The sequence below is a fragment of the Salvelinus fontinalis genome, chromosome 17 (assembly GCF_029448725.1).
Source record: "Salvelinus fontinalis isolate EN_2023a chromosome 17, ASM2944872v1, whole genome shotgun sequence".
In the NCBI taxonomy this organism is placed as follows: Eukaryota; Metazoa; Chordata; class Actinopteri; order Salmoniformes; family Salmonidae; genus Salvelinus; species Salvelinus fontinalis.
The window spans coordinates 2,071,963-2,090,046 of NC_074681.1; the positions used below are offsets into that span (position 1 = coordinate 2,071,963).

Here is an 18,084-nt window from a genome sequence, read left to right on the forward strand (position 1 = left end):
GCACGCGCGTGCACACGCGCACACACGCACACACGCACACACGCACACACACACACACACACACACACACACACACACACACACACACACACACACACACACACACACACACACACACACACACACACACACACACACACACACTCTAGACTGATTTATGGATATTTTCTTCACTGTGCATCTGAACACACGGATGTACGCATGCACATACACACACAGGGAAACTGGTGTATGCACGTACACTCATCTGCACACTCATCTGGGGGTCCATCTGCCTAGTTTGAGCTCCTCCTGTCCTGCCTGACCCGGTCCTGTCCTGCCCTGTCCTTTCCGGTCCAGTCCTGCCAGCTGATAAAATAATAATTTTGTCCTAGAGGGAGAGTTGTTTAGGAAGAGTTGGAGGAGTCCTAGCTTGCTACTTTTCGCTGCAGGATAATACAACCTGGTCTCATAGACTAGACGTAACATAGTACATGTCAATTCAAGACACTCAAATTAGTACGATTATGTTACATTTGGTATGGTTACATAAGGCAAATGGTTCCTTAAGGCAAAAACAAAAGCAGGATGGTTTGTAGGGATTGATGGCCGGGCGCATAACGCAAACGTCTAGCAACCCAAATGTTGCGAGTTTTAATCTCAACACAGACAACATTAGCATTTTAGCTAATTAGCAACTACTTCACCTAACCCTAACCTTAACCCTTTAACCTAACTCCTAAACTTAACCCCTAACACCTAACCTCTAGCCTAGGTAATAATAGCCAACCTGCTAACGTTAGCCACCTAGCTAGAATTTGTAACATATCATGCGTTTTGTAAATTCGTAACATATTGTACTTTCTGCGAATTTGTAATGTACTGTACATTTAGCAAATTTGTAACATATAATACAAAATGTAATTTGTTACATATCATGTGAATTGGGTGATGGACATCTACAAATTAATACATACCATACAAAATGAAAAAAATACAACTAAATTGAATATCTCGGCTTTACGTACAGAATAACATGAAATGCTCTGAGACCCGGTTGGATAATATGGCCGTGTTAAAGATTTTATCAACTCGCCCAGGTGTGTGTGTGTGTGTGTGTGTGTGTGTGTGTGTGTGTGTGTGTGTGTGTGTGTGTGTGTGTGTGTGTGTGTGTGTGTGTGTGTGTGTGTGTGTGTGTCTGGGGCATTTACATCCCACATTAATATTAAGTTACGCCAGCGGTCGGAGAGTGAACTTAGAACACAGTAGACACAACATAACACAGTGTCACGAGATTTCCAACATTTTGTAACATAGCTGACTGGAGTGGGACAGAAAGCTGCACCTGTAAATTCAAATGATATTTCATTACGCGGACATGTTGACCTTTCACTGATAAGGAAAATAATTTAAAGGAGTGTTTATGAGCAGTGATGTAAAAAGTACCCAACTGTCATACTTGAGTAAAAGTATAGATACCTTAATAATAGAAAGTTACTCAAGTAAAAGTGAAAGTCAGTAAATTACTACTTGAGTAAAAGTCTAAAAGTATTTGGTTTTAAATGTACTTATGTATCAAATGTAAAAGTATAAATAATTTCAAATTCCTTATATTAAACAAACCAGACGGCACTATTTTATTTGTATTTTTATTGACGGATAGCCAGGCGGCTAGCCAAGCACACTCCAACACTCAGACATACTTTACAAACGAAGCATTTGTGTTTAGTGAGTCCGTCAGATCAGAGGCAGTAGGGATGACCAGGGATGTTCTCTTGATAAGTGTGTGAATTGGACCATTTTCCTGTCAAAATGTAACGAGTACTTTTGGGTGTCAGGAAAAGGGATGGAGTAAAAAGTACATAATTTTCTTTAGGAAGGTAGTGAAGTAAAAGTAAAAGCAAAAATACAAAAATTTAAGTAAAGTACAGATACCTACTTAAGTAGTAATTAAAGTAGTTTTACTTAAATACTTTACACAACTGTTTATGATTAAGACAGTCGTGCCCAATCAGAGAAAGCATTGTGCCCATGGTTACACGTGGTTTTATCCTAATTTCACAGGCTAATTGTGCACACAGTAGGCGGGAAATGTATGATAAACGAGGTTACCGTGATTTTTACAGAAGTAAATAGGTTGGTTTTCTCTTGTTGTGGCGCAATGGGGGATATTTTAGCTCATTCGATTTCTTTATTCCAAGATTTGATTATGACAGCATAATAACACATGGCAACACAATGTCATATCTGATTCGGCATAATTGTAGTCTTGTCAAATCACAATTGAGCTACAAACACTTTATGACGTATGCAACTTTATAATTTGAGTTGTTCTCCGTTTTTCAACTATGTATTTTATGATGAATAGAGAGGACAGGGAAATTGTTGTCTTGCTCCAGGTGGAAGAACCCAGAATACAATTTATAAACGAGGGAAGTTCCGAGGCGCACCGAAAGGGTGCGATTCCCTTCTGACTTCGCTGTCATTGCTCCTCAGTAGAGTAGTGGTTGAAAGTGTGTCCACGGTGAGAGGTGAAGATTTGATCACAGCGCAATACGCACGCTCATACTAACGATCCGAGGTGGCTACAATAACTTATCACAGAGTTTCTTTATTCGAAATTATAGTGAATGTTCGTGTTCAAAAGCATGTACAGTTTTATTATCTTTCTTGGATATTAAAAAAGAAGACAAATCGTTTCTTTATCGACCGGCGTTATGGATGTTTCCAAAGGTGTCTTGGTTTTAACTCTAGTCTGCACGTTGCGACCTGTAAGTACTATTACTAAAGTTCATTTTCCTATTCTCTATTCTGCCTACCCTATTTGTGACAACTTTGGTGGTTTTGGTGAACGAACGGAAGCTTTTCTGTACAAGAAAAATAAGCAAAATGATTCATTATGTGATTCATGAATGTTCCTAATTTGCAACATTTACTTCCGGTGAATAACAATGACAAGTAAACATAGATTATGACTATTTCAATTGAAGGTTATAGACAATTTTTTAGGATGCATCACCTTTAGCGTAGGCTTTTAGTTTATTGGTCTTTTCAACATATTGCAGAAGCTGTGAGGAGGACGTATTACAAGTAAATAGAAACGTGCACTTTTGTGTGCAGGCTACAATATCTCTGTTTTAACGCCATTGATGTATGTGTGTTCTAGACTGCTACTGAAAGACTGATGATTTAAGCACCAATGTTACGTGTGTCGGGTTGGATGGAGGGTGAGGTGGGGGTTGCTTGCCTCGACCATCAACGCCCCCCCCCCCCCCCCCCCCACAAAAAAAATGCTGATTCAACCAGTGTGCGTCCAGTGGGGCCTGTGTAAACGCCAATTTTTGTTGGCCTTATCATTAATCCAAAAATGTGTCATCCATTCATAGGGTTTTAGTAAATAAAACCCAGCTAGCACATTTGGTTGCTTAGAAGTAGTGGGAACGTACGTTTTTGGTTTCCCATTCGTTCTGGGAATGAAACCACAAGTTTACTGACAGGTAAAACTAAACGTTTTTTAAACATTCTGAGAACGGAAGTGAACATTTTGCCTGTTTTGGGAACTTATATATTTAGGATGCAGGGAGGTTCTGAGAACCTTCTACTATGGTTCCAGGGAGATTCTGAGAACGTTTTACTACGATTCCAGGGAGGTTCTGAGAAACTTTTATTATCGTTGCGGGGAGGTTCTGAGAATGTTTTACTATGGTTCCAGGGAGATTCTGAGAATGTTTTACCACGATTCCAGGGAGGTTCTGAGAAACTTTTATTGTGGTTGCGTGGAGGTTGTGAGAATGTTTTACTATGGTTCCCTGAAAGTTTTCCTGGGTGGTTTTTTTAACGTTCTGAGAATGGAAATTAGAGGTTATTTGAAGGTAATTACATAACATTCTGAAAACAAGTATCAATAAGACTTTTAATAACACTGCCAGCTTAGTTCGGGTTATCTGTTTTGAACTCTAAACACAGACAGGACCACCAGGAAATTAATTTGCTTAGGCATTAATCATGCAAACACTTTTCTTAATTATTGCGGCAGTCAGTGAGATTCAAACCTGTGATCTTCTGTTTCCTATCCATGGAATTAGTCCACTGCGCCACCAGGATGGAGCAAGCACCCCCTGTTTTTTGAACTCATACAAAGCTGTTAATTTTTGTCTATTCAAACAGACCCTATTTCATTAAGATCAGGTGTGATCAATTAGTGGGCGCGGCCAACACACCTGATCACACTTGGCATGATAGAGGATAGAGAGAGTTTTGTTGATGCTGAGAACAGAATGTATATGTTTTTAAATAACATTCTTAGAACATTCTTTGAACGTTACCATGTTTTATTGTGGTTTTTATGGAATGTTTTCTTAATGTTCTGAGAACACGACTTTAAATAGAACCATGAAGAAACCTGCAGAAAACTTTATTTAATCAGAATAGGCAATGTAGACGATTTATCTAGAGTGCCTTGGTGTGTCTGGGGCATGTATTCATAACACAGTGTCAACATCATCAATACACCAGAGACTGAGTGATTCTAACACTCAACCATTGTTAACCTTCCATTGGAAGATGCTGTTGTATAGCCTACCTCCTGCAGTTTCTGGGAACACGTCTGTATTAGGGCCATTGTAGGGGTCCTATGTGTAGCTGGTGTACGGAGTCAGGTGCAGGACAGCAGATATGAGTAATTAAAGTACTTTACTCAAGAAAATACAAATATACAAGGCAACAATGATAGCCCACAAACACGGACCGAATTACTATAAACAATCACTCACGAAAACCACATGGGGAACAGAGGGTTAAATAATAAACAAGTAATTGGTTGCGTGAAGCCAGATGTGATAAGACAAAGACAGAACAATTGGAAAATGAAAAGTGGATCGGCGGTGGCTAGAAAGTCTGTGAAGTCGACCGCCGAACGCCGCCCGAACAAGGAGAGGGACCGACTTCGGTGGAAGTCGTGACAGCCATATCATTTACAAGAGGCTAACAATTTTCCTCTCATCCTATCCTATCCTAGAGTTGCACAGTATTCTGAAATGTCTGTAGTTTTTTGATACTAGAACAGGAAACACAGTTTGGTTCTAGAATTTGTTACTTTCGGAACATCTGTCAAATGTGTCTCACGGATAAATCAAATCAAATCAAATGTTTTTAGTCACATGCACCCGAATACAACAGGTGTAGTAGACCTTACAGTGAAATACTTACTTACGAGCCCCTAACCAACAATGCAGTTTAAAAAAAATACGAGTAAGAATAAGAAATAAAAGTAACAAGTAATTAAAGAGCAGCAGTAAAATAACAATAGCGAGACTTTACACAGGGGGGCACCGGTTAGTTGATGTAATATGTACATGTAGGTAGAGTTATTAAAGTGACTATGCATAGATGATAACAACAGAGAGTAGCAGCAGTCTGTTTACCCCTAGTATTTTGTTTGTGATAATATGCAAACCATCATGCAAAATATGCTAATGTCAAAGCAGATTGCCATCAAAACTATGTTCATTCGGACTCGCTGTCACGTCTCTCCCAAAGAGGAACTATTACCTCAGCGACCAGACTATATGTGTGAACACTGGGCTCCGATGGGGCCCGCCACTTTGCCTCCTGAATGATGGCAGACTTTTATCAAATAAGCTACTTCAATGCAAATGTTGTTGATCAGTACGATAAAATAAGTCCCAAATGTACGAGAGAAACATATTGTTTGTCATCTGTAGCTCCGTGAAATCAGCTCAATAACACAATGCATTCACAGAATCCGTTTGAATATTCCCTCACCTGTATTTGGACTAGACCTAGGCTAAGTCTTGACGTACCCAGTTTATCAATCGAGATTTACCATTCAAATAAATTATTACCATTGTGTTGTTATGTAGATTGATTGGTAAAAAATAAAGTCAAATTGATCGTATGGATGTATAATTGTTTAATTAAAGCATGCGTGGCTGTCTCTGAGAAATGTTGACGTAAAACAATTCTAATATAAAGATATTCAAAATCAAATCAAATTTACTTATATAGCCCTTCGTACATCAGCTGATATCTCAAAGTACTGTACAGAAACCCAGCCTAAAACCCCAAACAGCAAGCAATGCAGGTGTAGAAGCACATATTGAACTCAAAAGACGCCCAACGATTGAATAGAGCAAATAGCAGAGTTTGTCTGTCTGGATCAAGTGCCATTCTGTGACTTTGGCTAATATGCCTTTTTTTTTTTTTTTTTTTTTACAGTGGTAATGTTTTCATATCATTTTTGTATCGAGTATCGTGATGGTCTCGTGATACTAAATGTGGTATCGGGTATTGACGGTCAAAATGCTGTTGTCATGGCAACGCTGTCTTGTCCTAGTCTGATAAGGCTACACAAGGACAGGTTCAACCATTTTTTTTCAGTCCTGCATGATGCAGTTTCGTGTTTGATTAGAGTCTAAACTAAGAATGAAAAATATATGATATCATTGGATGCTGCTGTTGTTATCTCTTGTTCAGTGGTCTTTCATGTAGGAACGTCCATCTGTTATCTCTTGTTCAGTGGTCTTTCGTATAGAAACGTAAATATGTTATCTCTTGTTCAGTGGTCTTTCATGTAGGAACGTCCATCTGTTATCTCCTGTTCAGTGGTCTTTCATGTAGAAACGTCCATCTGTTATCTCTTGTTCAGTGGTCTTTCGTGTAGAAACGTACATCTGTTATCTCTTGTTCAGTGGTCTTTCATGTAGGAACGTCCATCTGTTATCTCCTGTTCAGTGGTCTTTCATGTAGGAACGTCCATCTGTTATCTCTTGTTCAGTGGTCTTTCATGTAGGAACGTAAATATGTTATCTCTTGTTCAGTGGTCTTTCATGTAGGAACGTCCATCTGTTATCTCCTGTTCAGTGGTCTTTCATGAAGAAAGGTAAATGAAAGACATGATGTATTGTTAACTTGTTAGACCATTCTGATAATTTAAGGAAATGCAACTAATCTTAATTCTAAAAAAGAAAAAAAAAAGACGTTTAAAAAAAAAAAGCAAAGGGAGATGGCAGAAGACGCCGGACAACAGGCTTTCAGGTGAAGACCGTTGTTTTAGTAACAGCATGGTGGTGATACGCAGTAGACCGTTGTTTTAGTAACAGCATGGTGGTGATACGCAGTAGACCGTTGTTTTAGTACCAGCATGGTGGTGATACGCAGTAGACCGTTGTTTTAGTAACAGCATGGTGGTGATACGCAGTAGACTGTTGTTTTAGTAACAGCATGGTGGTGATACGCAGTAGACCGTTGTTTTAGTACCAGCATGGTGGTGATACGCAGTAGACCGTTGTTTTAGTAACAGCATGGTGGTGATACGCAGTAGACCGTTGTTTTAGTAACAGCATGGTGGTGATACGCAGTAGAATTGGATATGAAATGTACAGTATGTAGTTCGGTCCCTGAGCTGTTCTTGTCTATTAATGTTCTGTATTATGTCATGTTTCCTGTTCTGTGTGGACCCCCAGGAGGAGTAGCTGCTGCTTTTGCAACAGCTAATGAGGATCCTAATAATATACCCCCAAAAATATAAAATAAATAGTTGGATCTACGAAAATAAGAAAAACTAGGCTATAAAACGGTCTCTCAAAACACTGTTTACATCGAACTAGCTACTTTTAAACAGAGAGCTTGACATTAACCTTCTAAAATACATCTCGATGTTACATCTTATCAACATAAGTCATTTAATCAAAATAATACAGAACTCATACATTTATCTTATCTAAATAACAAACAAGGAGAAACCAAACCCCTGATCCAAGATCGGCGCCTCCAAACTGGGTATGAATGGGCACCCAACCCTCATGCCGCCTCTCCCCTAGAACCTAGGTTGGAGAATATAAACTGGAAAGATTCCCTGTCTAATCAAATGTAGATGTTGGATTGACAAAATCTCTTGACACAAATTCATGTTATACCTCTTGATGTGTGGAGAAAACGTTTTTTTTAAGTACCTCGATTGGAGGATGCCAGTCAGCTAGTATGTGTCCAATCAATCATTATAAATTATTATTATATTCTTCTTCAGATTTGGTATGCTTTGTGTGTCCACTTATTCCCTTCAAATCATCTTCGTCCCAAATGGCACACTATTCCTAATATAGTGCACTACTTTTGATGAGGGCTCATAGGGAATAGGGTGGCATTTGGGAATGATCCCTTGTGTGTATAGTCAGAATTGACTGTCCTTCATCTCCGTCTTAGAAACTCTAGCGAGGGTGAGGGAGGCTCTGTTGAAAATGGATTCTGTGTATTGGTCACTTTTTCAATTTTCTGCCAAGAGTCCCTGAGATTGCTCCAGGGTTTTGTCACTATTGAACGCAGTCAACAAGCATTTGCACACCATTGAACGCAGTCTAAAGCTCTGAGACCAGGCTGATTGTACTTTTTTTTCGTAGCTAGGAAAGTGGTCGACCTGGGGAGAGAGGATAGAAGGACCCCTGCCTCTAGGGGCAATATGTCATCTGGAGTCTAGGAGTCTCTAGGACCCCTGCCTCTAGGGGCAATATGTCATCTGGAGTCTAGGAGTCTCTACTCCAGTGTTCTAGGACCCCCCCGTCATTTCTTTTATGAGAGTCTCTGACATGTTTCATAGCTTTGGTACCTCACACTGCAAATCCCCAGTTCTTTGTCCCAAATGACACCCTATTCCCTAAACAATGCACTACTTTTGTTCTGGTCTACAGTGAAATATCTTAAAAAACAAGAAAACACATTTTAAGTGAGATGGAGGGATTGGTCTGAAGCTGAAAAATAAATGAAATTCACATGAGCACCACAATGTGTACTTTACCCATGCTCTACCAAGGTTTTTCAGCACACAGCTTTGACCTACTACAGTAGCTACTGTATATTGGTCTATTGTACTAAAACGAATGTGTAGGCAGGCTGCTTAGGATTCAAACCTTCTCAAACAGCCTCATTCATACTCTTAGAGGAGTTGCTCCTGATTTGTTTCACATATAAAGTAATGTATTGCGTTCTTCCCAACCCACACTAAGCCATTACCCCATTCTAATACCCTTTCAAGCTTTAATTTTTTTTTATATGAAAGCAAGCTTTGCTTTTATACTTATAACACCATTAGGCTTGATTGAGTGAGCGGTTTTATCTTGTAGTACTGTGGTGCCTGCAATACATGTAATTGAAAAATAAATAGATTTCCTGTTTTGGTCAGTAGGTTCCGAACATAATAACAGGAGGTGGAGTGTTCAACGCAGCTACTCATATACATTATATATATATATATATATATATATATCTGTCCATCTGCACTTAACGCTGTTTTTGTTTGACCTTTTTCCTTGGTTTTTACACCAGAAGGTGTAAAACACAACATTATTATACAACATGATAATACATCGTAACGCAGCAATACAAGTCAAGTGAAAAGTACACAAAAATAACAACATGGAAACAGAAAGAATGCAGTTATTAGTATTTATTAACGGCTGATTTTCCAGGGAAGCGAAAACCCAGAAATCCATTTAAGCCAATAAAGACTAAAGTGGAACATGGAGAAACGAAAGCTCCTGGAAAACAAACACAATAGTTACTATGTAGCCGTTAATTATTTACATAAACATTTACTTTAAAGTCTACAGAAGGCCTAGTACTACGTTACCTGTAAACAATAGTGAGTTATTACAAAATAGACAATTTACAATCAAACGTACTTTATCAGATTTAGTCAACTTTGTACATACAATTCAGGGATGGTCACAAATTGCTCTTGAAAAGCTACATGGTTATTATTGATGGGCAAAAAAAATTGATGGACACATATCGGGATATTATTTTTGATGATATATCATATTGTATCGTATTATTTTCACGCTAGTTGAATGTACCTGCACCAAAACTCCAGTATTTGTCCTTCATACTGTAGCTTGTTCTCCATCTTTAAAAAAAATTAAATAGTGAGCCATTTTGTTTTCGAGCACTTTAATTCCATGACTAATCAAATCTTGTTTTCTCATGGCTCTCTCGTGTCCCTCTGCAGCAGCCATCAAATCAAACTGTATTTGTCACATGCACTGAATACAGCAGGTGTAGACCCTTACCGTGTAATGCTGACTTACAAGCCCTTAACCAACAATGCAGTTCAACAAATAGAGTTCAGAAAATATTTACTAACTAAAGTAAAAAAATGTAATAAAAAGTAACACAATACATATATACTAAATACAGGGGGTGCCGGTACCGAGTCAATGTGCAGGGGTACAGGTTAGCCGAGGTCATTTGAACATGTAGGTAGGGGTAAAGTGACAATGCATTGATAATGAACAGTGAGTAGCAGCAGTGTAATAACAAATGGGGGGGGGGGGGGGGGATCAATGTAAATAGACCGGGTGATTAATTGTTTGTCCGTCTTATGGCTTGGGAGTAGAAGCTGTTAAGGAGCCTTTGTCCTAGATTTGGCACTCGGTACCGCCTGCTGTGCGGTAGCAGAGAGAACAGTCTATGACTTGGGTGACTGGAGTCTGTGACAATATTTGCTGTCTTCCTCTGACACCGCGTAGTATATCGGTCCTGGATGGCAGGAAGCTTGGCCCCAGTGATGCACTGTGTGTCACGATCGTCCATGGGAGAGAGATAGGACCAAGGCGCAGCGTGTAAATAATACATCTTCTCTTTATTTAAGGAGATGACCAAACGAAGCAAAACAACAAATCCAAGACCGTGAAACAAAAACCGACTAAATGCAAAACATGCCAACTTGAAACAGACCAAGACACAGACTAAGACAATGACAAAATCAATGACCCAACAAACACATGATGCCTATGGCCGCCTAAAATATGGCTCCCAATCAGAGACAAATGAAAGACACCTGTCTCCGATTGAGAAACCACTCAGGCAACCATAGACATACCTAGAAACCCTCACTAAACCATAGACATACCTAGACATACTCACTCAACACAAAACCACACACACAAAACCCAACAACCCCTTAACCATATAACCACCCAAACACAAACCTTCCCCATGTCACACCCTGACCTAACAAACATAATAAAGGAAACAAAGATAACTAAGGCCAGGGTGTGACATAACCCCCCCCTTAAGGTGCGAACACCGGGCGCACCAACACAAAGTCTAGGGGAGGATCCGGGGTAGGCCTTAATATGGCGGCGGCTCGGGTGCAGGACGTGGCCCCCACTCCACCATAGTCGATCTCCGCTTCGGTGTCTCTGGTAGATCCTGGCTGAATGGCGGAGTCAGCCGATCATGGCTGGCGGGCGACTCTAATGGCTCGTGGCAGACGGATGGCTCAGATGGCGCTGGGCAGACTGGCAGCTCTGACGGCTCGGGGCAGACTGGCAGCTCTGACGGCTCGGGGCAGACTGGCAGCTCTGACGGCTCGGGGCAGACTGGCAGCTCTGACGGCTCGGGGCAGACTGGCAGCTCTGACGGCTCGGGGCAGACTGGCAGCTCTGACGGCTCGGGGCAGACTGGCAGCTCTGACGGCTCGGGGCAGACTGGCAGCTCTGACGGCTCGGGGCAGACTGGCAGCTCTGGCCGGCTGAGACGCACTATAGGCCTGGTGCGTGGTGCCGGAACTGGTGGTACCGGGCTAGGGACACGCACCTGAAGGCTAGTGCGGGGAGAAGGAACAGGGCATACTGGACCCTGGATACGCACATTAGGCCTAGTGCGTGGTGCCGGAACTGGTGGTACCGGGCTGGAGCCACACATCTCAGGGCTAGTGCGGGGAGCAGCAACAGGACACACTGGGCTCTCAAAGCGCACTATAGGCCTAGTGCGTGGTACCAGCACAGGTGGTACCGGGATGAGGACACGCACCTCAGGGCGAGTGCGGGGAGAAGCAACAATGCGAACAGGGCTCTGGAGACACGCCCCAGGATTCCAGGGTGGTGCCGGAACTGGTGGTACCGGGCTGGAGCGGGAAGGTGTTACAGGAGGTGTAGGACTAGGAATGCACACAGGAGTCCTGGTTCGTGGGACTGTCATTCCCAGACGGTTAGCACGCAACTCAGGACGAGCATGGAGAACTGACTCAGGTAACATCACCTCCCGCACACTCTCTGTCGGGTGGATGTCGTGCCTCACGCACCAACACAGCAGGTCCCTCTTTTCACTCTCCTCCAAACTCCTCAATAAATCCTTAACAGTCTCTGTATCCTTCCCATTGCTCACCTCCAATCTCCGAACCACTGGCTCTGGTTCCCTCCTTTCACACTGCTTGGTCCTGAATGGTTGGGTCATTCTGTCACGATCGTCCATGGGAGAGAGATAGGACCAAGGCGCAGCGTGTAAATAATACATCTTCTCTTTATTTAAGGAGATGACCAAACGAAGCAAAACAACAAATCCAAGACCGTGAAACAAAAACCGACTAAATGCAAAACATGCCAACTTGAAACAGACCAAGACACAGACTAAGACAATGACAAAATCAATGACCCAACAAACACATGATGCCTATGGCCGCCTAAAATATGGCTTCCAATCAGAGACAAATGAAAGACACCTGTCTCCGATTGAGAAACCACTCAGGCAACCATAGACATACCTAGAAACCCTCACTAAACCATAGACATACCTAGACATACTCACTCAACACAAAACCACACACACAAAACCCAACAACCCCTTAACCATATAACCACCCAAACACAAACCTTCCCCATGTCACACCCTGACCTAACAAACATAATAAAGGAAACAAAGATAACTAAGGCCAGGGTGTGACACTGTGTCGTACGCACTACCCTCTGTAGCGCCTTACTGTCGGATGCACAGCAGTTGCCATACCAGGTGGTGATGCAACCGGTCAGGATGCTCTCAATGGTGCAGCTGTATAACTTTTTAAGGATCTGGGGACCCATGCTAAATCTTGTCAGTCTCCTGATGGGGAAAAGGTGTTGTCGTGCACTCTTCACGACTGTCTTGGTGTGTTTGGACCATGACAGTTTGTTAGTGATGTGGACACCAAGGAACTTGAACCTCTCGACACGCTCCACTACAGCCCAGTCAAAGTTAATTGGGGCCTGTTCAGCCCTTCTTTTCCTGTAGTCCACGATCAGCTTGTTTGTCTTGATCACGTTGAGGGAGAGGTTGTTGCCCTGGCACCACACTGCCAGGTCTCTGACCTCCTCCCTATAGACTGTCTCATCGTTGTCGGTAATCAAGCCTAATGCTGTTGTGTCATCAGCAAACTTAATGATGGTGTTGGAGTCATGTTTGGCCACGCAGTTGTGGGTGAACAGGGAGTAAAGGAGGGGACTAAGTACACACCCCTGAGGCGCCCCTGTGTTGAGGATCAGCGTGGAAGATATGTTGTTAACTACACTTACCACCAGGGGGCGGCCTGTCAGGAAGACCAGGATCCAGTTGCAGAGGGAGGTGCTTAGTCCCAGGGTCCTTAGCTTAGTGATGAGCTTTGAGGGCACTATGGCATTGAACGCTGAGCTGCCGTCAATGAACAGCATTCTCACATAGGTGTTCCTTTTGTCCAGGTGGGAAAGGGCAGTGTGGAGTGGTATTGAGATTATGTCATCTGTGGATCTGTTGGGGTGGTATGCGAATTGGAGTTGGTCTAGGATTTCTGGGATGATGGTGTTGATGTGAGCCAAGACCAGCCTTTCAAAACACTTCATGGCTACAGACCTGAGTACTATGAGGCGGTAGTCATTTAGGCAGCTTACTTTCTCTATCTTGGGCACAGGGATTATGGTGGTCTGTTTGAAACATGTAGGTATTATAAACTCGGCCAGGGAGAGGTTGAAAATGTCAGTGAAGACACTTGCCAGTTGGTCCGAGTATACGTCCCATTAATCAGTCTGGCCCGCGGCCTTGTGAATGTTGACCTGTTTAAAGGTCTTGCTCACATCAACTACAGAGAGCGTGATCACACAGTCGTCCGGAACAGCTGGTGGTCTCATGCATACTTCAGTGTTGCTTGCCTCGAAGCGAGCATAAAAGGCATTTAGCTTGTCTGGTAGGCTCGCGTCACTGAGTAGCTCTTTGTAGTCCGTAATAGTTTGCAAGCCCTGCCACATTCAACAAGTGTCAGAGCCAGTGTAGTAGGATTCAATCCTAGTCCTGTATTGGCGCTTTTCCTGTTCGTCTGAGGGCTTTGCGGGATTTCTTCTAAGCATCCGGATTAGTATCACGCTCCTTGAAAGTGGCAGCTTCAGCCTTTAGTTCGGTGAGGATGTTGCCTGTAACCCATGGCTTCTGCTTGCGATATCTACATACGGTCGCTGTGGGGACGACGTCGCCACATTCTCCAGTGATTGCACGTATTGATGAAGCCGGTGATTGAGGTGGTATACTCCTCAATGCCATTGAATTAATCCTGGAACATATACCAGCCTGTGCTAGCAAAACAGTCCTGTAGCGCAGCAATCGCGTCATCTGACCACTTTCGTATTGAGCGAGTCACTGGTACTTCCTGCTTTAGTTTTTGCTTATAAACAGGAATCAGGAGGATAGAATTATGGTCAGATTTGCCAAATGGAGGGCGAGGGAGAGCTTTATATGTGTCTCCGTGTGTGGAGTAAAGGTGGTCTAGAGTTTTTTCCCATCTGGTTGCACATGTGACATGCTGGTAGAAATGAAGTAAAACGGATTTAAGTTTGCCTGCATTAAAGTCTCCGGCCACTAGGAGCGCCGCTTCTGGATGAGCATTTTCTTGTTTGCTTATGGCCTTATACAGCTCGTTGAATGCAGTCCTAGTGCCAGCATCGGTTTGTGGTGTTAAATAGACAGCTACGAATAATACAGATGAGCTTATCATGAGGTACTCTACCTCAGGAATGCAATACCTTAACATTAGACATCAAGCAAAAGCTGATATTGATAAATAGACATACACCCCCGCCCCTCGTCTTAAACAGACGTTGCTACTCTATCCCGCCGATGCATGGAAAACCCATCCAGCGCTATAATATCCGTGTCGTCGTTCAGCCATGACTCAGTGAAACATAAGATATTACAGTTTTGAATGTCCCGTTGGTAGGATAGTCTTGATCATAGGTCGTCCAGTTTATTCTCCAGTGATTGCACGTTGGCCAATAGGACAGATGGTAGCGGCGGTTTAGCCACTTGCCTTCAAATTCTCACAAGGCACCCCGACCTCTGACCCCGATATCTTCGTGTTTTCTTAAACGCATATGAGAGGGATTTGGTCCTGGTCTCGGGGAAACAGTATATAAAAAAATCTTCATCCAGTTCTGGGTGAGTAATCGCTGTTCTGATATCCAGAAGCTCTTTTCGGTCATAAGAGACGGTAGCAGCAACATTATGTACAAAATAAGTTACAAACAAAGTGAAAAAAATAATTAAAAAATTGCACAGTTGGTTAGGAGCCCGTAAAACGGCAGCCATCCCCTCCGGTGTGGTTAACTAACTCAAATTGGAACGTCGAATCGAAATAAAACCACAGTATCGATTCGCAATACAAATAGAATCATGAGAATCGCAATACATATAGAATCATGAGAATTGCAATACATATCGTATCGTGAGGTCCCTGGCAATTCTAGACCCTAAAGGTTATGCAGGCTTTCTTGTTCAAGCCCAGTTTTACTAGTCAAGGTCTCGATGAACATCGGAGGTCTCGATGAACAGCTGAGGTCTCGAGGAACAGCGGAGGTCTCGATGAACAGCTGAGGTCTCGATGAAGAGCTGAGGTCTCGATGAAGAGCTGAGGTCTCGATGAACAGCTGAGGTCTCGATGAAGAGCTGAGGTCTCGATGAACAGCTGAGGTCTCGATGAACAGCTGAGGTCTCGATGAACAGCTGAGGTCTCGATGAACAGCTGAGGTCTCGATGAAGAGCTGAGGTCTCGATGAACAGCTGAGGTCTCGATGAACAGCTGAGGTCTCGATGAACAGCTGAGGTCTCGATGACCAGCCGAGGTCTCGATGAACAGCCGAGGTCTTGATGAACAGCCGAGGTCTCGATGAACAGCTGAGGACTTGATGAACAGCTGAGTCGTAGAATCAGGTGTGGTAGCACTGGGCTTGAACAAAAAGGCCTTCATAACCCTGTGGCTGGTCAATAGCAATTTTGGTAACTCCTGATACAAACACTGTGACAAATGACAAACTGCTAAGAAACACAAAGTCATTAGACAAAATTACACTTTTAATAAGAATACATATTTTAAAATCTGACATTGGATAGGTACTCTTGAATCTTTCAGCCACAAATGTTCTTAGTAATGTTTTACACAGATTTCCAACTTCAGTACAAGAGCACACATTCCCACATGTATAAAAGGCAGTATAAATATGAAAACAGATGGGAGTACTCACAGATTTGGAACAGAACATACATAAGTGCTACTGATAGTGAGCGGTGGACGGTGTTTATATGAATAAACGTAAGTCGTTTGTCAGCTCGACGTCGGACAGCTTGACACGTGTTATTATTATTTTTTTTTACTTCACAAATGTCCGAAAGTGGCGCCTGAAAAGGAGAAAAAATTGTTTACAACATGTACAACTTATCACATGTATTTGTACTGTAGGGATGGCATGCATCTGACGGATGAGAGCAATGACGTCTTCCTTGAGAGTTTGAGATGTGGTCTCGCCACTGTTCTCTCCTTCGTAGTAGCAATACGTACTAGTACAATTACACGTCACCCTCCCTGTCCCTTGCCACTCAACGATGCCCAACGAACCCAAAGGCTCTTTTAAGAGATCATTGTCTTGCTGCATGACCCAGCTACGCTTCAGCTTCTGCTCACAGACGGAGGGCCTGACATTCTCCTGTAGAATTCTCTGACACAGAGCAGAATTCATGGTTCCTTCTATTAAGGCAAGTCGTCCAGGTCCTGAGGCAGCAAAGTATCCCCAGACTGTCACACTACCACCGCCATGCTTGACCGTTGGTATGAGGTTCTTACTGTGGAATGCAATGTTTGGTTTTCTGCAGACTTAATGGGACCCACCTCGTCCAAAAAGTTGACTCAAGTTTGTGAAAAAAGCACCTGGATGATCATCAAGACTCTTAGAAGAATGCTCTATGGCTAGATGGGTCAAAAGTATAACTTTTTTGGGATTAAATGGGTCACATTATTCTTGGTGAAAACCAAACACTGCTGCAGTCATTGTAGGTAAAAGTGGAACAACCCGTTATTGAGTGTAAGGGGGGCAATTACATTTTCACACATGCGCATTGTGTGTTGCATAACTTTGTTTATGAAATAAATGAAAAAAGTATGTAATTGTCGTGTTATTTATTCACTGAGGTTCCCTTTATTTAATATTAGGTTTTGGTTGAAGGTCTGATAATATTCAGTATCAAACATATGCAAAAAATTTGAAATCAGAAAGGGGGCATTTTTCACGACACTGTATTTGTTTAAGCTCTGATTCCAGGTCAGTGGTGTACACAGATGACTTCAGCCATATGAAAAACCTTCCATAGCAAAATATACCTAGCTAGCTAGCTAACTTCAATTCTGCTTCTCATTCAACTGGTGTAAGCTGCTAGCCTTCTACTAGCTAGCTACAGCTGCTAGCCTTCTACTAGCTAGCTACATCTGCTAGCCCTCTACTAGCTAGCTACAGCTGCTAGCCTTCTACTAGCTAGCTACAGCTGCTAGCCTTCTACTAGCCAGCTACAGCTGCTAGCCTTCTACTAGCTAGCTACAGCTGCTAGCCTTCTACTAGGTAGCTACAGCTGCTAGCCTTCTACTAGCTAGCTACAGCTGCTAGCCTTCTACTAGCTAGCTACAGCTGCTAGCCTTCTACTAGCTAGCTCCTACTGTTACGCTGCAACCGAGTTGCACTCGGTTTTAGAACTCTGAGATTCGGCTGAAAAGATGTTAGGTTTGTTAGAAATGCTACAAAAAGGTAGCCCATCGTTGGTTTTTATTGAGCATAAATGTGCACGTGAGAGCGTTAAATTTATGAATTTGCACACACCTAAAAAAAAGTTTACACTGGCGTATAAACTACAATTTCCTTAAGAGTTGAGGAGTGTTACAGAGGTTAGGCCTTACTTTATATTTTTCCAAAAGTTGATGGATACCAAAAAAAGTGAAATAGTCATTAATGTCAGTTATTTGATGGTTGTTTCTCTTCATTTCCTGTGAAGTAA

The 18,084-nt window shown here is 42.4% G+C and overlaps 1 protein-coding gene across 1 annotated transcript in view; it reads left to right on the top strand.

The window, feature by feature from the left end:
• Positions 1–2,491: 2,491 nt before the first annotated feature.
• vipr1a (vasoactive intestinal peptide receptor 1a) overlaps positions 2,492–18,084 on the top strand; it is a 111,356-nt gene continuing 95,763 nt past the window's right edge. Inside the window, exon 1 of the mRNA XM_055865863.1 lies at positions 2,492–2,750. Within this exon, the coding sequence (XP_055721838.1) occupies positions 2,697–2,750 (54 nt within the window). The 5' untranslated portion in view covers positions 2,492–2,696. The remainder of the gene's footprint in view (positions 2,751–18,084) is intronic.